Source organism: Drosophila serrata, unplaced genomic scaffold (assembly GCF_035046125.1).
Source record: "Drosophila serrata isolate PLE 108 unplaced genomic scaffold, ASM3504612v1 contig_382, whole genome shotgun sequence".
NCBI lineage: Eukaryota > Metazoa > Arthropoda > Insecta > Diptera > Drosophilidae > Drosophila > Drosophila serrata.
The window spans coordinates 10,535,016-10,557,661 of NW_028257280.1; the positions used below are offsets into that span (position 1 = coordinate 10,535,016).

The 22,646-nt window shown below is 40.2% G+C and overlaps 1 protein-coding gene across 6 annotated transcripts; it reads left to right on the top strand.

Annotated features, from left to right (window-relative positions):
- Nucleotides 1–426: 426 nt before the first annotated feature.
- Nucleotides 427–20,915, top strand: larp (La related protein). Of its 6 annotated transcripts, XR_015273301.1 has the most exons (8): nt 427–1,001; nt 2,493–3,540; nt 13,069–13,384; nt 13,919–13,983; nt 14,103–15,109; nt 15,373–16,066; nt 16,464–17,558; nt 17,619–20,915. XR_015273301.1 is itself a non-coding variant. In XM_020942913.2 (7 exons), the coding sequence occupies exons 2-7, from the start codon at nt 2,704–2,706 to the stop codon at nt 18,338–18,340; spliced, it is 5,133 nt and encodes a 1,710-aa protein (XP_020798572.2). In that variant the 5' UTR covers nt 427–1,001; nt 2,493–2,703; the 3' UTR covers nt 18,341–20,915. The 6 variants fall into 6 exon arrangements, 5 of the variants coding, with proteins under 5 accessions (XP_020798572.2, XP_020798573.2, XP_020798574.2 ...); XM_020942913.2 differs by having other exon boundaries at nt 15,373–17,558; XM_020942914.2 differs by having other exon boundaries at nt 500–1,766; nt 15,373–17,558.
- The last annotated feature ends 1,731 nt before the right edge of the window (nt 20,916–22,646 follow it).

Genomic DNA, 22,646 nt, shown 5'->3' on the forward strand with positions numbered 1-22,646 from the left:
TATAATTAAAAATTTTAACTTTTTCAGTTTTTAAAAGACTTTAATCAAATTTGAGATATATCCATTTCATATTATTTTAAAATTTTGTGTTAAATTTTATGAAAATCGGATAAATATATAGGTGCCATACAAACGATATTTAGATATACTTCGGTGTGCCGAAGTTAACTTACCTTCTTGTTTTTATATATAACAATAGTATAAATAATCAAAATGTAAACTAAATGTGTATAAAATCGTTAAATGAATTTATTTCCGTCAGTGACTGTATTCTATATATTATAATAATCTAAAAAAAAATTCTTAAATCAATTTCGCGGCATTTAAAAATTTAAATAAGGGGAAACCTCCATCCCTGGCTTTATTTCTATATTTTTCTGCAGCCCTGTTTCCGATGCTGTCTGCTTGCTTCGCTGGGTTAAGATTACGCCGAAGACGTCGTGTGGATAACAGCTGTTCGCTGTTTGTGACGCCCTGGAAGCGCACTACCACCCTGTTCTTTTTCTTTTCGACCGTAGAACCACATGTCTGGTAACCGAGATTTTGATTTTCTTTTCGGCGGTATAATGCACCAGTTAATTGACTAATTGCGATTAATTGACAAGATCCAAGTGCACGGCGACGACGGCAATTGACAGTTTATCGCGACCAACGACAAATTCAGTGTGAATCGCATTTCGGGCAAAAATAATATCGTAACGTTCTCCCCCGACCAGCGCGTGAGTGAGTGCGAGCGAGACGCAGCGGTAACGGCAGCGAGAGCGAGTGAGTGAGCGAGCGAGCCAGTGTGCGAAGTGTGTGTGCGCGAGGAAACCCGCAAAAGTAAAGCAACAATAACAACACACGCACGCACACACACAAACGCGAGCGTGTAAGCAGCCCAAAGTGCGTAGTGTGTAAAAGCGAAAAGCATAGAGAAAAGTGAGCGTACAAAAACACGGAGCGGAATTTGTGTATCAAAAATCTGATTGCCGATTTGAATTCAATTCTCTGATTTTCTGGTGCGTATTTAGGAGTTAAGCTATGTCTATGTGTGTGTATGTGTGACCGCGTGCATCTTTTTGAAATCCGAGTTGCAGGCCAAATCAGCTGTTTATAAGTCAAAACCAGGGCGGCACTAGCAACAATGCAGGTCGTGCACAAATTGCATAATAATTGCCGATGGCCAAAAACAACAAATTTATTGTTTATATCACAAGCAGCAAAAACAACGTTGGCCAAGAGAGACATTTGTTTTTATTTTCCCATTGCCTTTGATTTATTGCGGTTTTAATTAGCTCTCACGTAAGATCAACGTAAGGCCACGTAATGCTTGGCATAGCAAGTGGGCAGACCCAAAAGTGTGCCTAGCCCTGGTCAACTAGCGTTGTGTTGCTTTGTGGAACTGCTTCTTCTTCTTGTTCACTCTCCGCCTCTTCCTCTTCCTCCTGTGTGGGGCAAAAATACGAGTGGCCAGGCCCTAACCTCACTTCTTCTTCTTGTGTGTGGCTGCTGCATAATAATATAATACCTCGCTTCCATCTCGATTCGATTGGTCGTGCCCCCGTAACGGACTCCTCCGTTCAGTCCGTTTTACTAAATACCTAATATATAACTTAAGCAATTTCGCCAGAAAATCAAATTCGCCGAGGCAACAGCGTGTCAGTGGCTGTGGAAAATCGAGGAATAGGCCGCTGCCGAGGGAGAATGGCCAGTTCTTAAAAAATCACCGCACTCCTCGGCAGGCTTTCCATTGAGTAATAAAGTTTACCAGTTCAAAGTGCAGTGTACGTGTGTGTATATATATATGTTTGTGTGTGTGTTTGTGTATGAGAGTGCGTTTATTCTGCCGTAATAGGTTGCATTAAGATGCAATGATTAAATAAATATTGCGAGCTTGACAAACTTTAGATTACATGCAATATTATACCTTACCAACAACATTCCCAGTTCGCACAGTCCTAACATACATAGAAAAACCCCCAAGACAGTCAAGCTTGCTTAAACTTGATTAAACTTGTACGTATTCCTTAGGAAAATTCAATGAAAAATATAGTGAAGCTTCTTAAACTAAAAATTTTATAGGCGTTTCCTGATACTTAAACTTGCCTGCAGATTTTTTGAAAACATCTTTAGACATTAACATTTAAAATTGACATTTAACACCTCTTGTATACATGTATTTCCATAAATTACGTATGAGAATTACGTATGAGAATAAATTATACACAGTCAGAAATATATTATTACCTTTAAAGGGTTAGAAGATATAATTAAAGGACTTATTATTATAATTAAAACACAGAGGCATACAAGATACTTGTTAAAACCCTATAAAAATCTTTTAATGAATGAAAAAGGTTGTAATATTGACTTAAAACTTTAAAGTTCAAAATTTTCCTAATGCTTCCTAATTACGGTTCAAGAAAATCAATATATTTAACACTATAGATAGGCCTTAGACTTTAAATACTTCCTAAAAGCGATTGAATAACTTAATTTTTCTTTTCTAGTTCGGAAGCCGTTCGATCGCCCATCGATTATACACGCATCCCCGTTGACAAGGCCCGGAAGCAGCCAAGAGTTTTCCGGTCTCCCAAACAACGAGGATCAGCCGCTGAAGAGAACCGGAGCAGGAGCAGCACATCTGCTGCCTACTCTGGAGAAGAACCTGACATCAAGACAGACGGAGTAGCTGAAGCAGCCACTGAGCTACAGAGGAGCATGTCCAGCAAGGAGGAGACGCCCTCTACGGGTGGAGCCGCAGCAGCAGCTCCTGTGGCCGCCGCTACCGGCAGTGCCACCACCTCGTACGCCAATGTGGTGCAGAATTTGGACACCAAGAAGGCCGCCAATACGCCAAGCACCACCGTCAACGCATCGACCTCTGCTTCTGCCTCCGTGGATAACAAAGAGAATCAGCCAAATCTAAAGAGCTTCAAGTCGTGGAGCGAGGAGGCCGCAGCCGCCGAGGCAGCCGGTGAATCCATAACCAGCAGCGTCAGCTTGGCCCTTGCAGGTGAAAAGCGTGCCGCCGCCTCTGGAGGAGATAACACCGCTGAGAACTCTTCGGAACTGGACGATAACAATGACTTTGTGCCGGTACTATCCCACCATCGACGCGATCGCAAAAAGGCGCGCAAGGAAAAACCACGCGAACAGCCGCAGACCGGAGGCCGTGGCGATGGTCAGAAATCCCATCAGGCTGGCAGACGTGCCCCTGGATCCTCGGATCCCGATCGCAAGCAGACAGTAAGGCCTCGGGCTTCCCGTGGCGGAAGTCCTCGCAAATTGGGACCTGGAGCTGGCGCTGGATTGGCGGCCGGTGGAGCAGCCACAGCTGGAGCTGCTGCTGCTGCCGGTAATGGCGGCCCGAAAGTACACAAGGATCGCAAGGACACTTCGCCAAGTGCCAGCATCGAGGGAGCAGGAAGCAGCGGCACTGAAACCAAGTCGGGTGATGGAGATCAGCCGGCCGGTGGTGAGAAGGGAGCTGCTGGAGCAGCTCCGCCACCCAAACGATTCATTGCCGCACCACCGCCCAAGGTCAACGCCTGGAAGGTGAGTGATTATGTCACACTTTATTGATTATACACAAAAAACTCTTGAGTGGCTTTAGGAATAGGGGGAATTTTCTTCCACCCTAGGAAGCGTCAGGTTTTGGTAAAGGCTTTAATGCTTCTCTGGGGAATAGTAATGAAATACAGAAACATTTACGAAAATATAGATTCACTAATAATTCATAATTTTATGTTTTCTAGTAAGAACTTTTAATTTAGTTGAAATAAAGCTGATTTTAGACTTGCTCGCTTTTCCAGTTTAAAACTAATGATTGAGTTAAGAAAATGTAGAACCAACATCTTCTAGAAAGCAATGATTTTTACAAATACAAAGCTTAAATATGCAAATACAAAAATTATATACACATTTCCTGAGAAGACTATAAAAATTGATTATAACCAACAGATTTATGATCATTTAACAGAAACCAGAGCTCAAAAGTCTTGAAAGATGTAAAAATCTCCAAGCCGTTTCTGAATAAAGTAATATTTCAGGAAAAGCCTTTAAAAGTGATAAGACAAATACACTTAACAAATTCTTAGTAAAACATACAACATACTCCCAGGCTTTCCTAGTCTAAGTTCGTATTTGAACTGCAAAAATTAAACAATATCCAAAAAATATGAATACCACAAAATAATCTCAGAATGAGGTCATATCGAGGCAGCCTAATTAGGCAGTGATTACTGTTAGTGATCCCCCCAAAAAGTGAAGTGCACGTTTTTTTATTTTGTAGTTGCTACTTTTTTGTTTCCCTTTTCGCTTTCCATTCTGTTGTCGATTGTCAAATTGCGTCTTAAAAAATGATGGAAAAACATGTCCATATACGACCACCGTCTTTTGGTGTGCGTGTGGCGTCGCCCAACCATGTGTGTGTGTGTGTGTTTGGTGTGTGTTTCTGTTGGTAAACAAATGTGCGTAGAATGACGGAGGGGACGTTGACGAATAGTGGAAGCAAAGCGGAGCAGTTGATAAACACGAATGCAAGGCAAACACAAAAACAAACACGAGAAATCGTGTGCAAACACGTTTTCCGCTTTGTTGTGGTTTTCCTCGCTGTTATCGTTATGCTTATATTACCGCTAACGATTACAAAATTGTGCCTTATATCTTGTATCACACAGATACACAATTGCAGGCATTTAATTGCATAATATTTGCCAGAAGCTAAAACAAAAGCCCAAACAGAAGCGAAAGCGGTGCGACATAACAAAGCAAAAGAAGAGAATCGCGCGAAATAAACAGTATATTTTTATTTACAGTCCACACTCGATACAGTAAACCATCAGAGCTATATAAGAAATAGGATTTTCTAAACTTACGTGATTTTCTTTACTTATCTTTGTTCGTTTTTCTTAGTTAGAGAGTACTGTAGTTTTATGTACATATGTATCTATACGTTTTAGGCCGTTTTTTATTATGCAATGCAAGCGATAATTTACCGGTGTTTATTTGTTTCTATTCTTGAATTCTCTTTAATTTATACCTATAAAAAAGAAAGACATACAATTTTTTGAGGAAAATAAAAATCCTTGCCAACTTTTACCCCCGAAATATTCGTTTATTTAAAAAGTTTAGAGTTTGATTTTTATATAAACAAAACTCTGGGTTATTCATCTCCACGCTTGTCATTTTTTGTTTTGTGCAATTATTTATTCTATATATCCAATAGAACATCTGTTTTTTCGGTGTCGCAACAAAGGAGAGAAAAAGTTAAATATTTCTCAACTAAAAATAAATGTCAAGGTCAGCCGCTTGTCGCCGCCTATCTATCCAACGAGCTTTCCCGCCTCTTTACCAACCCCCCTCCCAAAGCGAAAGCGTTCAAAAGAGAGAGCGAAATCAACAGAGAATGCAAAGCAAACGGTACAAGAAGCACACACATACACACGCACATTATAAAAAGGTGTGGCTAATTTTCTTTTTGCGGAAAAAGTTAAAAGTTTACACAATTTTTGGTCTTGTCGTCAAGCGGGAGTTTTAAAATTCGCCTTGCTTTTGTGCTACTTTAAATGGTGGAAAGATGCAAAGATCTCGCTTACTTTTGACATTATTTGCATATGCAAATCGAACTAATTAGGAAGCAAAAAAAGACCTGAATTTTACCTATATATTTTTTTTTTATGTTCTAACTTTTAGTCAAACCGAAGACAATCTCTTTTATTTTGTTTTATAAACAAAGATTAATGAGAATGTCTTTGTCTACCCTTACAAGGTATTAAACTTTTAGAAGAAGCTTGTAACGCTGTAAAAAAGTAATTTCCGATCCTATCTCGTAAACTTTTAGGATGCACGAGTAATGATTGATAAGACATTTTTAGTGTTTTTTATAATTATAATAATTTCTGTCAAGTGGACACTCGTGTAAATGGTTAATTAGGGGGGTTTTAAGCTTCCAGTCTTGTTTTAACCAAGCTTACGTTGCAGTCGACGCTAACGTCAGCTGAAGCAGCAACCAGCAGCAGCGGGTGCAGGGCGATTCAAATTTGAAATTTATTTTTCCATGCCAGTAGCCGTCGACGTGTGCCGTTGAAGAGTTCGCGGATGGGAAAACACACAACACCTTGCACCTAGTCCCATTTTCCAACGCTGCCAGCCATCACCCCCCATTAGCAAGTGTTCCCGCGATCGGTGAAAGATTAAGCCAAAATAAAATAAATAAAAACAGCTGGAACGACGGCACGTGTTGTCCAACTCGAACTCAAAATTGAACTCGCCTCGTGGTGAATTCCGTAAACGGTCACTGTTGCGAGGCGATTATTAGTCCAAGATAAATATCGAAATTAGAATAATACACAGAAACGGCTGAAAGGCGTGCGCAGCCGACGTGGAACTTCAAACTTGTCATACTTGTTGATATTATAGCGGCGTGTGTATATCGCGTTTCCTTTCTCTCTCTCTCTTTCTCTCTTCCGTTTTATGTGTGTGTGTGTGTTAATTCGTATTCCGTCGGTTTATCACGTTACGTTTCCTTACGTAGCGTAAGGCTGATTTGCAAAGAGAGTGATAAGAATTGCTACCCTCTTTTTCCTGTGCCCTCTCTCTTTCTCTTTGTGTGTGTGCCTTATTCCTCATTCCGTCTCTTGAGTGGCACAAGGGAAAACAATAACAAACATGAAAACGAAAGTAAATATGCAATCATCTTAACAACTTAATTAAAGTTTATGTGTATCTAGAAAAAGAGAACTTTAGACGCTTATGTCAATAGTGAAATGTGTGCCGAATTGGAGAGTACAGTAGACATTGGCCACGGGGAAAAAGTTAAAAGATAAAATTTCAATCACGATCAAGAATATATGCATATAATTAATAGCGTCGGAAATTACTTTTTCCGGACTATGATTATAATATAAAAATAGGCAACAATTCATATATTAATATATATTATATTATTATTAATATAAGAAAAACACGCAACATATACACAAAATTGTTGTATTATTATTTATCATCAGTTATATCGCTCTCAGATATAGTTTTACTCTGCACTCATAATTATTCCAACCTCAACAAAGCTGCCTGATCTCCGATATTTGCATTATTATTGTTATTGTTGACCCAAAACCCAAACACATTCACTCTGAGTGTACATTCTATTTTTAGGCACTCAAATGCAACCTTAGTAGATTAATAATAATAACATTAATTTGTCTTAATTACGTTGACGTTTCTTTGCGTTGTGCTTTTGTTTTCCTATCAGTCGTCTTTGGGGCTATCACGTTGCAGTTAAATATTCATATTTCAACCTAAAGCGACTTTTCTTTGTAAGCTTATTTCAACTTTAAGTATCAGATTCGGGTTAAGTTCGTATTTTTCCATTCACATTGTTTTCGGAAAATCCCAGGGTATGATCAGTGATCATATATGTGTGTGTATATATTTTTATTTTACCAATATTTCCCTTGTTGCTTTGTGCTTTTGTTGTCAATGATATTAAGGGGGAACCTCTGTTTGGCAGGTATATATAATTTGCATTTAGTATCAGATTTTTCAACGTTCTTTCTTTTGCCAGCGAAGCACTTGTGACTTCCTATTTCTTTGTGCTTGGACTCTTGGTAGATTTAATTTAAATCATTTTTCTTTTGTCGCCAAGAGGAAGATTTTTTAAGTACTTGTTGCTTGTTAATAGGAAGATAATCCTCCTTATCGATTTTAAGATTTTAACGTGTATAAATAAATACAGAAATTCGTAAATTATGAATTTAATAGTATGATTCCACTGCAAAATCTATATTTTTTCGTTGAAAAAAAGATAAATTAAGGAATATAACGTTTTTTTTTTTAAATAGTAGCGTCAATATTTTCCCGTTTTTATACATTTATTTGCTCGTGTAATGATATTTTAATGACTATACCTAATAATATCGCATTAAAACCATCTGAAAAAACGTAATCATGTCATTAATTCTCGAACTCGACACTTTAGAATAATTTTCCATTACTGCATATAGCTGAAGTGTAAGAATTACAGTCAAGTCTTAAGACTTAAATGAAGTACTTTGAGACTTGTTGGATAACTTTAGTTATTAATTACAACATTTAAAGACACAGATAATTCTTAAGTAATAGATAATTTATTACGTGTTTTAAATGTTTCACTTCGAGGTTGCGCTTTTTAATTACTGATTTTCAAAATTGCACTTTATAATTTCAGTTTATGTAACTTCTGTTTACTTGATGATAATTATTTGCGTTTTAAAAGTGACCCAACTAATTATTTGCGCAATAAATGTAAATATTTAAAAAGCGATCAGTAGGCAAAAAAAAGTGTATGAAGGACACGGGGAAAACTGTTTTCTATTCACTTTTATATAAGCAACCATTCAGCGATTTCAACTGCTGATACGAAATAATCTACTAGACTTACACAACGTGTACATAGAGCCACTACTGATAGGTGACAAAAGGGTCTGATTATAAAACCACGCGGTGATAGAGACTACCTCAAATATTAGTGAGCTTTAATTATTTACTTTTACTATATATATATACACTTTTGTGAAAAACCCACAGAACTGCAGCTGTTTTGCTTTCACAAATAAATGTTAGGTTTGGAATTTATTTTATATTCTTGAACATATTTGTTTTGGGCTTATTTACACCTCTCTGGGGGCCCGATAAGAGTTACGTTCCTAACTCTGCTACGCATTAAATAAAGTTGCTCGACTCGCTCCAACGTAAACAACATTTCGCACACACACCCACCCACACACATATTGGTGTTTTTGTGCGTTGAGGTTCGCTGGAGTTCGTCGTCATGGATCTGAATAACCTGACTTTATGAGTGTATAGTGTGGGACTCTCCTCCACTGCACCTCGCTGAGCTGAGTCTAATCGTTCAATTTAATCACAAATAAAAACTATAAATAGAAAAAAAGTAAAAATGAAAAATAGTCATAAACTTGTTTGCGTTCAAAGCTGGACGACCTTTTTTTTCTACCCATTAATTATTTGTCTTGAGGGTAGATTATTTTCCTTTAAGACGCATTATTCTGTTCTTAATTTTGTTCTCTAGGTAGAAAGTTTAAAATAAAATTTTCGTACCTATAGCACTTTTAATATATACATACCCTATATACCCTATGTAATCAATTGTTCAAGCATTAAGTTGAATACAATAGAACATACTTGATCGGATTACTGAGTATCTCTTGTTTGATCACTTCAATTGCAGCATTCTCTATCGTTTATTCAATAATAGATTTTCTTGTATTATTATACTTATTTATATTCATGTAAGCTTCGCTGATTGTGGGCACTTAATCTCCGTATACAAACATATATTTATTCATTCCTCAGGTTTCTATATTTTATTCAATTGGCTGAGCACGTTTTCTGGTTTTATTTTGGATTGTTTTTTTTTTACAAAATATCTTTACATAACGTCTTTTTTTTGCGGCCGGCATTATAGACTGGTTTTTTGCATTCTACTCTTATTTTTATACCCTTGCAAAGGTGTTATAATATTAGTGAGAAGCTTGTAACGCTGTAAAGGAGTCATTTCCGATTCTATAAAATATATATATTCTTGATCAGCATCAAAAGTCGAGTCGATCTAGATATGTCCGACCAAAATAAAATGTTGTTAAAATTGTCAAAAAATAAATAAAAACTACATTTTTTGAAACTTTAAATTGATTATGCAGATTTATGAACCTAACAAAAACTAACATAGATAAGTTTACCGAATTTAAATTAATGATCTTTTGACTTAGTTATGAGTTTTTAAAACATTGATTTATCGAAAAAACTGTCATAACAAAATATCGATAAATAATGATTCAGAGAATGATTATTTTAAGCTGGAAACTGCAAGAGTATGTAAACTTCGGCTTCCCGAAATTAGTTTTCCTTTCTTGTTCAATATGGTAAAACGCAGAAAGACTCGACCAGACTGTCTCGCAACCTCAAAAAGGGGGGTAATGCAGCCCCAGCTACCCCCCAAAAACCCCTTCCCTTGGTGTTACCTCTGGCCTAACCCCTCCTGCACTTATAGCCTCAAAACTGATTACGAGCGAATGTTGACTTAGAGAATGCCACTGAATGTGGGTCTTTTTGCACGTTTACGTTCAACCAGCCGGCTCTCGGTCATTGTTTGCCTTTATTTTTACTTCTCTTTGTCGTATTTTTGTACGATTTCACTTGCTGCTATCGTGCTAGTCCCCGTCCGATTCTAATGCCATTTAAAATAGTAATTTTGCATTGCCAGCGACTCAGTTGTCTATCAGCGATCGTTCGATGTGGTGCATTCTTTTGCGAGATCCCAAAGATACTTTAATATTTGTGAAAAATAGTGTTTTGAACAACTTTATTTGGATATTATTAAACTGAAACAACTGGCAAGTTTAAGACTCCCTATCCATTAGCTAAGTGCTTAATTAAATTTAGTTATCATATTATTAATCTCAGGAGATCCTTATGAATCACTTTCTACTATCTATGACCTTGAACTATCCACCAAATTGATTGCTTCTAATCTTTTGTGCAGAGAACCTCACCTTTATAGGTATTATAGTACTCAAAATTTAATGACAAACACTCAAATACGTCAGCGATTTATGTGGGGGGTTCAAAATGTCCAAAGTGATAAGAAACATGCCCGTATATAAATATAGAATTTAAAACATGTGCTCACACGTTCTGTGAATGTTTGAGCGAGTGTATTTCTCGTGGAAAATTACAACAAACTCATTCGAGTAACGAGTGACTCGATGAAAATGTAGTTTATTGTCCTTGCAGTGGAGTCAGGGTCATTTTCCTCATTTACTATAGATAACTCTATTCGAAATGACATAATGATTGCAAATTGTTGATCATGATCACGAATTTATCCCTGAGAACACCGATGTATACGTGATCAACTGCATGGAAAATGTTTTTTGAATATTCTTAACACAAATGTGTCACAAAAACCGTACAGATGAAAAATATATTTAAAGTTATATTATATTGTTTAAATATTTACCTTAACTGAGGAACTAAGGTGATAAAGATAAGGCTCTAATTTGAACTTTATATTGAGGAAAACTTTTATCATTTTCCAATTGTTGTTTATTATGTGTCATATCGAATGAATAATTTGATTTATCGGCTTTTGATAAAGCTTTTAAGGTTAAATCTATATTTTGCTATAGAAATGACTGAATTATTGTGTGAATAATATGAATTCTAAATTAACCTTGGATTTTTTTCAACCCCTAAATGAATAATAAATTTTTTAATAGCAAATATTTCCGTATAAATAATTATTAATATTGAAAAGATACATTTTGTTTATGTGTATCTTTTTCCTTTATACAACAATATTTTATTGAATAAATTAAGCCACTGCTCTGCATCTTTCTCTCTCTCTCGGATTACGGGTCTCTTTCTTTATCCTCTCTCATTGTTTTGAAGTTTTCCACCACCACGTCTTTGCTTTTCTCCACTTTTCCGCTCTCCTTTTGCGTGGCCTACGTGCCGAAAATCACATGTTTATTTTGTTTTGGGCTCTCTTTTTATGTTGGCATCTTACAGATACACCGCATGGTGCGAGTGGGATAGCCTATGTTTGTTGTGTTTATAATGTAGAGCCCCACTTGTTATTTGGATTTATTCACCTGTTTTCGATATTCGATTCGTATTTTATATGCTAAGGTTGTATGGGTGGGCGAACTTTCGCAGCCGATCAAAACAACAATTAGAAAATGCGTACAAAAACAAAACGATAAAATAAAAAACAAAAAAAAAAACGCACGTACACACACTGAGCGAAAACCTGTATTCATTGCCTGCCCTCTGCGCTGGCTCTCGCGCATTCAGCCGGCATAAGTCTGCATACCTCTCTCACTCGTTTTGCCCTCTCTCATTCGCTCTCACGCATCCGTGAACCGGCGCATCGGCTGTTTTCTGTTTTGTTTTTGTTTTGGATCTGGGGTCACAGTGGAGCTTCTTTGGCGAAACTTTCTCAGTAAAAAACCATATTCTCAACTTATTAACCACTCGGATGAGAATTTAATAGTTTGTAAAAGAAAAAGATGTCTTATGTACATAACTATTTGACAAATCTTGGTAAAATATAGTATTTCAAGAAATTACAGTAATTACATTATAGGCTTTACTGTGTGCTTTTCTTTATGTTGTGCTGTAAAACCAGTTGTTGTTGTTGCGCTTTATGAGCCTCTGCCACCGCCTTTGCCTCTTTGTTTTCGTCTTCTTCGTTTTTGCTCACGTAGCCAACGCGTGGACAGCATTTAGCCCCTGAGTGTGAACGAGATGGGCGGCGAATGAGTGAAATAGTTAGCAGATAAAGAGGCGGAGGCATATTCGGTTCCCAGTGGCGCAGCTATCGCCACAGAATTCACTGAACACTTCGCGAGAACGGACGCACCAGTTTCCAGGCAATTGTTTAAATACATTTTTTTGCCTTAGCATCAATAAAATTTAATAGCGCCAGCAACAACAACTGTGCTAACTGTGCTAGTTATAGCAAAAAGGAAAAAAGCGAAAATAGACAGAAAAAGTGTTATATGAAAAGCAAAACAAACAAACGATAAGAAAAAAGACCTGCAGTGCGGCGATTATAAGTAGAAAAGCTAAGAAACAAAAAGTTATTGTGAGAAACCGAGGTAATTTTCCAGTGCCAAAATAGGCGAAAATGTATACTTGGAATAGAAGCCAAGTTTAATAAGTGAAATTACTCCTATTAACTCTTTTATATCCTTAATTTATTGTGTTTGTGTAACAATATTAATTTCAAGTTAGTAATTGATTTTTTAGTGAGTGATTAACCCAAGAAGAGTGTACACTCTGACTCATGTGCGCATTGAACTAAATCTGGGTTAGGGACACTCCCGTATATACCCTACATATACCGCTATACTTTTTGAGGTTATACTTGCGCATAGGGAGTAAAGGAGTCATGACGAAGTTGCATTGATTTTTCTGTAAACATTTTTGTGCTCTCCTTTTGCAATTGTCAGATGTCTCACATTTTCAGTTTCCACTTCTCTAAATACCATCTTTGTTATGTTTTGTGAACGCTTACAGATATCGGCTAAACAATCCGGCAGCCCCAAGGCAGGAACCTCTCCATTGGACAAACGTGTTTTGCAGCCCAAGGCACAGCAACAACAGCAATCCAAGCAGACTGCCAGCAGCAACAACAACAACGCACAGAATAAAAAGACACAACAGCAACCTCAACAGGGAGCAGTAGCAGCAACAACAACAAACACACAGACAACGACAGGAGCAGCAAGCACAGCGGCACCATCAACATCATCAGCAGCAGCAGCAGCAGCAACACCGAGCACATCGGCAGCAGCAGCAGCAACAGCAACAACTGAAACAGCAACAACCACTGGTGAGTGCCTAAGATGGAAAATTTCCCAAAAAAACATGGATTTATTAAATTCAAACAAGAACACGCCATCATTTTAAAGGAAACCATTAGCTTTTGTATTTTTTGCTGTTAAAAATAGTTTATTATGTGCTTTTTATGTACATATATTTATCTGAAAAAGCCTGCCTATATTACTTAAGAAAGATATATCTGCCATATATTATTATATACCTCAGATAGTATAGATTCGAATTTTATTTGGCTAAGCCCCCCCATGGAGTTGTTTTCATGCCAAAGAGATGGGTTTGCAAACCTGACCACCATGTGACTGTGCTCTCCCGCACTTGCTCTGTTTCTCTCACGTGTCGTCTCCTAGTTTTTCATTGGGGTTTTCCCTGTTGCTGCTTTCTCTCTCTCTGTTGATTATGACCCCATGCTCCGAGAGAGATGAAAGAGAGAGGATACATTTTTGGCGACGCATATGGCCTGATTTCTTATTTTTAAAACACTTCTTTGTTTTTTAATACTCACCCTGAAATCGCTTCTCATTTGCAGTTGATGCGACTCAGGCAGATGCGCTAGCTAAAGTTGTAAAGGACAAAAGGAAGGTCAACCAAAAGGTAAGAATAATAATATATCCTTATAATATATAATATATATATCGCTGTTATTTGTCAGGACTAAAAAGGTCCTACATAATTGAAAATCTATCATACTCAATATCTCCTTGTTTTCACAGGCTAGCGACTTTAGCAACGTTGGTGACTGGCCCACGCTAATCGGTGGAATTTCTGGCAGTGGCAAAGCCCCCAGCAACGACCCCAAGCGAAACCCAACGAAAAAACAGCAGCCAGCCAAAGCAGCCGCAGCCAGCAGCAACACAAGCACTCCAAGTGAAGTTGCAACCGATCCTAACGCCACCGCAGCACCCACCAACAGCAGCAACACCACAACCACCAGCAGCAGCAGCAACAGCAACAGCAATAGCAATAGCCAAGCAACAGCCACAGCCGCTCCTGTTGCCAGCACGAGTCATGATGCCAAAGCCCAGCGAGACGCTGAACCAGCAACCGATGCTGCTCCAGCAGCTGCTGGCTCCACTTCCGGGCCTTCCCTCACCAAGAAGCTACCCAAGCACAAGTGGCGTCCGCTGCCCATCGATCTGGCCAAGTCCAGTCGCCCTAAACCGATTGGCGGCCGGCCAAACCGCCGGCTCAGCGATGATGGCACCGACCAGCGCCGTCCGCCGCGCTCCTACCACGAACGTCAGTCAGCTGCAGGAGCAGCGGGAGCAGACTCGCGGCAGCCAAACGCTGGCCGCCATCCGTACGTCCCACGCTCAGCGACTGCTGCGTCCGAGCGCGTGGATTCCTGGCGTAGCAGCGGCAGCACCGCAGCCTTCGATGAGCAGCGCTCTGGATCAGCGGGTCGTGCCGGGTCAGCAGCGGGAACAGCGGCAGCCGCTGGATCAGCAGCGCGCGGGCCGCGTCGCTTTCGGACGCCGTATAGGGGCGGGCGGCAAGGCCGGGGCGGATTCGCCCGACAGGGACCAGGTCGTCCGACTCATCGCATACCACGCCATCTGCTAGCTTCGGGCGAGTATGCCAACTATTTGCCAGCGGACGCTGCTGGCGCCGACTCCTCGCAGTCGTCATATGTGCTCATGGGCACCCACTACTTTGGCAATGTGCCCGCCTACATCGAAATGGACGCCAATGCCGTCAAGGAGGCCATCAAGAAGCAAGTGTAAGTAGTCCAGATTTCATTTCATTTTCCTAATGCCTTTCGCTAGATTGCTATTATTAATGGTTGAAGAACTTCTACTTATCTATTCAAGACAATTAATATAACTAAAGATTTTCCTTATAACTTAGGATATATTTATAGATTTCAATTATAAAGTAAACTTTATTTAGAATTCCCTTAAAAAGCGCTGCAGCTAAAGGCATTTTATCAGTTGAACTCTAAACATTTATGTTGACCCCACACCTTTATTTTTCGCCTCGTAGTGAATACTATTTCAGCTCCGACAATCTTACCGGCGACTTCTTTTTGCGCCGCAAAATGGACCCCGAGGGCTATATCCCAGTGACCCTGATTGCCTCGTTCCATCGCGTTCTCGCCCTGACCACCGACGTGGCCTTGATTGTGAACGCGATTAAGGAATCGGATAAATTGGAGCTCTTCGAGGGCTATAAGGTGCGCACCAAGACGACACCGACCGTCTGGCCCATCAGCGAAGTGCCAGACATTCAGGAAGGGGACCCAAAGGCTCCACAGCTGGAGAAGGAGCAGTCGGAGAAGCTGGAGGAGGATCAAGAGAAACTGGAGGAGCAGACTGAGGCTGGATCTTCGCCGCCACCCATTCTCACATCGGCGATGGCAACGAAGCCGCTGAGCAGCATTCCGCCGCCGCCGGTGCCGCGCAATTCCCAGAATCTGATGCCCAAGATGCTGCAAGAGAAGCAGCAGCAGCCAAGATCAACGTCGACCATTGCCGCTCTCAATTCGGTGAATGCGATTAGTGCTTTGACCCAACATGTGGAGGGTGGTGCCGCCGAACTGGCTGGACACTTGAGTGGCCTGGCGGAGAGTGTGAATCCCAAGTCGACACCGGATAATAAGAGGTCGGCCGCTGGCGGCGGCAAGGGAGCTGGGGCAGCAGTTGCTTTGGTGGCGGAGCCGGAGGGCATGTGGAAAGAGGTAAAGAGACGCTCCAAAACAAATGCTATCAAAGAAAACGCTACTAAATCAGCCAACAACAACACGTCAACACCACAACAACAACAGCCACCGCTTTCACAAACGCTCAACAACAACAACAATAACAATGATAATGTTAAAACGAACAACACCTCGTCCACGTCCAAATCCTCGTCCACGTCCACGTCCAACGCCACATCCAACGCCTCATCATCCGCCACTGTGTGTGTAACCACGAACAATGCTTCCTCAGCCACCAAAGCAACCACCAATGCCACAAAAACCACCAAAACAACCACTTCCACCGCCACCGCCACCGCCACCACCACAAACAACAACATCAAATCTGGCAATGCTGCTTACTCCAATACCCACTCCAAATCCTCATCCAAAACAGCTGCTACGCCATCCGCTCAGTGCCATGCCGAAAAGGAAGAACTAGACTTCCAGTTTGACGAGGAGCTAATGGACCCCCTACCCCCTGGAACCGGACGTATCAACAATTTCACCGAGAACTTTTCTGACGACGACGAATCCGACTATGAGTTTGCCGACCGTGACATCAACAAGCTGCTGATTGTCGCCCAAGTGGGCAGGGCACCCAAACACGAGGGCTACGATCGCACCGCTGACTTTACATCTCGCACCAAAATCACCCAGGATCTGGAGAACATCATCAACGATGGGTTGGTTAACTACGAGGAGGATCTGTGGACCACCACCAATGTGGAGCCCGATTACAAGACTGTCAAAGTGATTTCCCAGGCTGACTTTGAGAAACTAGCTGGTGGGCGTGCTAAACCGGCGGTGCCACAACAATTGGCACCCCCACCGCCGCCCTTCGATGAGCATGACCTAGATGAAACCCTTGTGGGTGATACTACCCTCAACTCTACGCTGAATTCGACACTGAAGTCTCGACGAGCCCGCTTTTATGCTGCTCCAAATTCCCACTCGATCGATCCCCGCACCCCAAGGAAGAGGAAACTCCGTCACACCGCCAATCCACCTGTGGAGGCTCATGTCGGTTGGCTGCTCGATACCGTGGAGCACCGTCCGCGCACCACATCCATGGGATCTTCGGCGGGCACATCGCCCACTACCTCGTCATACGGATCCTTTGGCTCATCGGTGCCACAGTCGCTACCCATATTCCAGCATCCGTCACATGCGCTGCTCAAGGAGAACAACTTCACCCAGCAGGTCTACCACAAGTACCACTCCCGCTGCCTGAAGGAGCGCCGGCGCTTGGGCTTCGGACAATCGCAGGAGATGAATACCTTGTACCGCTTCTGGTCGTTCTTCTTGCGCGAGAATTTTAACAAGAGCATGTACAACGAGTTCCGTACACTGGCGCTGGAGGATGCCGGCAATGGGTTCCGCTATGGTCTAGAGTGCCTTTTCCGTTTCTTTTCGTATGGTCTGGAGAAGAAGTTCAGGCCGAATATCTATCAGGATTTCCAGGACGAGACTGTCGCCGATTATGAGACAGGTAAGGAGTCATTGAGATCTTTCAATTTATAGATTTTAATTTATATTTCTATATCATTAGGTCAACTGTACGGCCTCGAGAAGTTCTGGGCCTTCCTGAAGTACTACAAGAACGGCGAGAAGTTGGAGGTGCAGCCCAAGCTGGCGGAGTATTTGAAGAGCTTCAAGAATATCGAAGACTTCCGTGTGGTGGAGCCGGAGATCAATGAGATGTTGCAGGGAGTGGGCAGCCTTAATCCTGGTCGCCAACTCAACAGACATCGCAGTGTGTCCGAAAGCGATGGCACGGCTGTTATTACAGCCGGCGGTCGTCGCCTCAACACCACCATCACCAACCGCAGTGACTATGTGGGTAGGCTGCTCCAGCAGCAGCAACAGCAGCAACAACAGCAACAGCAGCATCACCAGCAACACCAGCATCAGCAGGGATATGGCGGTTACAATCAGCAGAACCGACGACGCACTGGCTCCTTTGGCAGCAGCACCGTGCGCATTCGCAGCGGTTCCCTGGGCAACAAGCCGCAGGTGGTGAATCGCAATCAGGGATCGCAGCACGAGTTGCGACGCGGCGGCAGCAATACTGGCCTGGCGCCACACAAACGACAGCAGCAGCAAAAGCCCAAGCCCGGCGTAGGATCACAGACAAACGCTGGTCGTGGCAGCACATCAGCAGCTGCGACAGCGGCAACCACATCCTCAACGTCAGCAGCAGCAGCAACATCTACAACAGCAGCAACAACACCGGCGGTCACGGTATCGGGCTCATCGTCGTCGCAGAAGTAATTACACGACAATGCAGAGAGACAGTTTTTTGATGATTAGGCTTAGGTTAAAATTTACAACTTAGTTTTCAGGGGGCACTCGTATTTGCATTGCTCTCCAACACACTCTTTTTGTTTATTCATTCTTATTATTTTTATTATTTTGTAGTATTCGAGTCAAGCGTAATGTGGGAACAGTCGTGTTAGCTTTTAGCATAATTAAGTGAAATTTTTGAAATTTGTTTATTGCAATTTGCTTAGCGCGTTGGTTTAGTAGTTACGATTCTTTCAAATTGTTTGTTTGCTCGCATACCCTCGACTAAAAACAACAAAAAGCTAAAAAAAATAATGGTTGCTTACAAAATGCTCAATGTTTGTTGTTAGCACACACTTACACACACCCAAAAAACACACACACACAGCGGGGTCTGTCTGCTTTGTACCAGTGCCAACCAGCCATGATCTTGAAAAGTTAACGAAACGAAAACGATTACCCTTATTTTTTGTTTTGTTTTTTGATTATTCCCCTTAATTATTATTATTTTTATTTTGTTGGTTTGCGAAACAAAAATCAAAGGCAAAAGATTTTCCTAATTAGAGCAGCGTTGTTAGTTGACGTAATGCCATGAACTGTTGTACTATATACGATTAAAGTTAATAACCATAACGAATAACCCTATGCAAATACTACCTAACGAGAAATCTGAATAGAAATCAAAACGAAATTGATACGCAACACAAAACCAAATGATCTTAATGCAAATACATTTTGTAAATTACAAAGATGATGCATATATCTATATATACGGAAAATATATATAGCGCAATGGCACAGTGAGACCACACATATGCATATATAGACATATATATATATATATAAAGGAATATGATCACTAACTTTATATTATTATTGTTTATTTTTTTCTGTGTCATCTGACCTAAGCGCAAATGTAAAATGTTGTAAGAGAGGCAACGAGAACGAGAACGAGAACTTGTAGTCCTTAACCCAATGGAGGCATGCGGGGCTCAAGTGCCAGCGAATTTTAGTTATTTAAGCATTTACCACAAGCAAGCAAGTCCAGCGCAGCCGCAAAAGGATTAGGAATAGGAATAGCTTAGCCGTGCTCTAGCCCTTGCCCTTGCACTGCCCACTCCACCACCCCCCTTCCCAGTCTATATCGAAACACACACACACACTCACATACACACAGAACTTCGTACCCCGCCAAGCATTTAGAAGCATGTCAAAAAAACCATTTAGTTTTTACCCTTAGTTTTTGCACTTGTTACTTTTTAATTCGAGAAAACTACGATTACAACAAACGAGAAACAACAAAAAACATGAAAAATATAATACAAAAAAAATTTTAAAATCAAATAAAAAATTGTCAAGTCCAAAAAAAGTTTAAAACTTTATAAAAAAAAAAACACGAGGCAAATCATGCAAACGAAAAAAAAAAACAGAACAATAACAGATAATGAAATTTGTTTCGCATAGTGAATAAATCTAAATTTAAAACATATGTGAGAAATCAAATGTAAGCTTAATACGGATAATAACTATATATATATATCTGAATATATATATCTACGCATATATAGAGAGACACAGCATCTGACTTTAAATAATTAAATATGAGGCGAACGGTGAAGATGTTCGTTAGCAAAAAAACACTCTCTCGCAGGAAGGTCCTTTAGCTCCTCAGCTCATCTAGCCAAACACACGTACACAAATAAGAAAAGTGCAAAAAAGATGTTTCATTAAATATTATTTCCTAATCATTAGATATTTGTAAATGTATATATTTCCCCGCTACCTATCTTTTTAAACTGTCGCCTTATCAATTTTACCCACACACATATATATATTGGCCAGACGCTTCTGTATGAGCTTAACGATCCTATCAATATTATAAACATTTTAAATATAATACAAATCATAGTGAGAGAAAGAGAGAGAAAGGTCAGGTCCAAGGACAATTCATTCGGCTGTTGCGTTATTATACATATAGTTCTGCCACAACTATTTTTGTTTTTCACATGAAGTGTTGACCTTAGTTTATACACAAAAACACACACACACCCACTTGATCACAGTCTTTGTAATGTGTGACTTTAAGTTTGCAACCTTTTATATGAATAATTTACGTTTAAATCTACGAATACGATACGTTATACACACAACACACATACACACAGAGAGAAAGAATACCTACGAAATGAACATAATGGAAACTCTATTTAAAGTAATTTTGTAAGCCACTTAAATATGGAAAAATGCGAGAGGAAAACTAAGTAAAACCAAGAAAACAAAACAAAAAAAGAACGAAAGAAATGATTATTGTGAAAAACGTGATAGTTTAAACCATAAAGAGTAATATTTACTACTATTATTATATTAATAATTAATTATACGATGCATATATGGATATGTACATGTATGTAAAACGGAAAACCACAAAAAATTTCTAAACTAACGTAAACAAAAAAAAGTAAAAAATTTTTTTAAAATTACCAACACAAAAAAATGTTAAAAACAATGAGTAGAAAAACTAAAACAAAAAAATGAATAAAAAAAAAACTTGAAAAAACCAAAACCAAATAAGTTTTTATGCCATTTCCGGGAAAGGGAAATCTAAGGGAATTTTTCCCAAGGGGAATTGTTTTGTTTCATACAATTTCCAGAAGATGGCGCCAGTTGCAAGGTGAATATCCTTTGAGCGGAAAGCAGCTTTACTTGAAAAGGGTTTAGTTTAATCAAGAAACTCATTTAATTTCAGTTTATTTTTATTAATAAAAGATAAAAAACATAGAAAATAAAAAAGAAACCCAAATTTTATCAAATTAAAGAGCATTTTGTATGAAAACAGGGGCTTAGGAAAGGAACAAAGGTCGAAAAACAAAAGTGTGACCGGTGACCAATCGATTAACCCTTTGAGTAATTAACCCCTATAGGGGCGTTTGTGTGTGTTTGCCATTTGTCATCTGGCAACAAAGTGCAAGGGGAAACTACACACATCTTCCCTGATGCTGCAGCAGCTCCGAGGCTGAGCCCCATCCCGGACACATGTTGTTGGCTTTGGCGAGGATTGGGTGTCACAGATTAACGCCTCACTTGAATTATGGCCAGGCCTCCTCCTCCTCCTCCCAGAGCTACCATCGCAGGAAAACTACTCCACAAAATCCGGGGCGAGCGCATGGAAAAATCATGTATAAAACATAAGAGCAGCAGTACACACAGGTACACTACGAAAAATCAGGTATTTAAATATAAATTTAAAGAGAAATAGGAAATGCTTGAAATTTAATTTAGTTATTTTTTTCATTGAGTAAAGAAAAGTGAAAGGAATTTTTTCCTTTTCACAGAAAATGTAGAAGGAACCAAAGGGAACAAGAAGCAGAAGTGATTTTACCTTTGTCTGGCCTTTAAAAATTATACAAAATAAGTATTCTATTATAAAAATGCATTTACAATGCTATTTCTTTTTTTCTGTAAAATAATAAATATTGAAAAAATATTTAAAATGTTAAAATGTTAAATAATAAATATTGAAAAAATATTTAAAATGTTAAAATGACTCATTTAAAACAGAAATCCGAGTCCAGGTTCCAAGTGTACCCGAAGGTATGGCTGTGTGGGCTTTAAGTCGACAAAGGACAAGACGCTAAGGCACGCAAGGACCAAAAGCAGAGGCCGAGGACCTAGGACCTGGCACCTCGCCGACGATAGCCTGCAGAGGCGTTTAAAAATTGAAAACCAATTTTGTAGCGATTTAAAGCGGGGCCCGAGAGGGGCCAAAGTTAAGCCAGATGGCGTGTGTACGAGTGTGTAGGTGTAAGTGTGCCTGCTGGTGGTGCTACTTTTCGCACCTCAAAGCGCAAGTCCTGACCCCGACAGAGCTTAGATTGTGTTACCAATATTTATGGCTCAATGGGGACAGGGGAAGACCAAGGGTTTTCGGCTGGCGTGACCGCGACCAAGTCTAATCACATGTGACCCCTTCAAGAGGGGAGGGCCCAGAAGTGGCAGCAGGAGCACCAGGAGGACATGAGGCAGGGATTGGTTTGGGGCCTTCATATCGAAGCTTAATTTAATGGGCGTTTAACGTGTGACTCGCCTTTGAACTTTGCCCGCACTTAGCTCACGCACATGCTTCCGGCGGGAGAGTGGATCCGGAGTACCTGGAACGGGGCACACACACACACGTCAAAGCTGCAATTTATTGGCATTTCCTCTAATAATCAGCGACTGTGTTTGGTGCTCCATTTGGTGCAGGAGCAAATTGCTTGCAGGGTTTGACAAGACATTAATTGGAGGGTGCTTGAGC

Excerpts from the sequence above, each read along its gene's own strand:
- larp (XM_020942913.2), top strand. The coding sequence starts at position 2,704 with ATGTCCAGCAAGGAGGAGACGCCCTCTACGGGTGGAGCCGCAGCAGCA. Across the intron at positions 13,984-14,102 it reads AAAGGAAGGTCAACCAAAAG|GCTAGCGACTTTAGCAACGT; the intron begins GTAAGAATAATA and ends TTGTTTTCACAG. Across the intron at positions 17,559-17,618 it reads TGTCGCCGATTATGAGACAG|GTCAACTGTACGGCCTCGAG; the intron begins GTAAGGAGTCAT and ends CTATATCATTAG.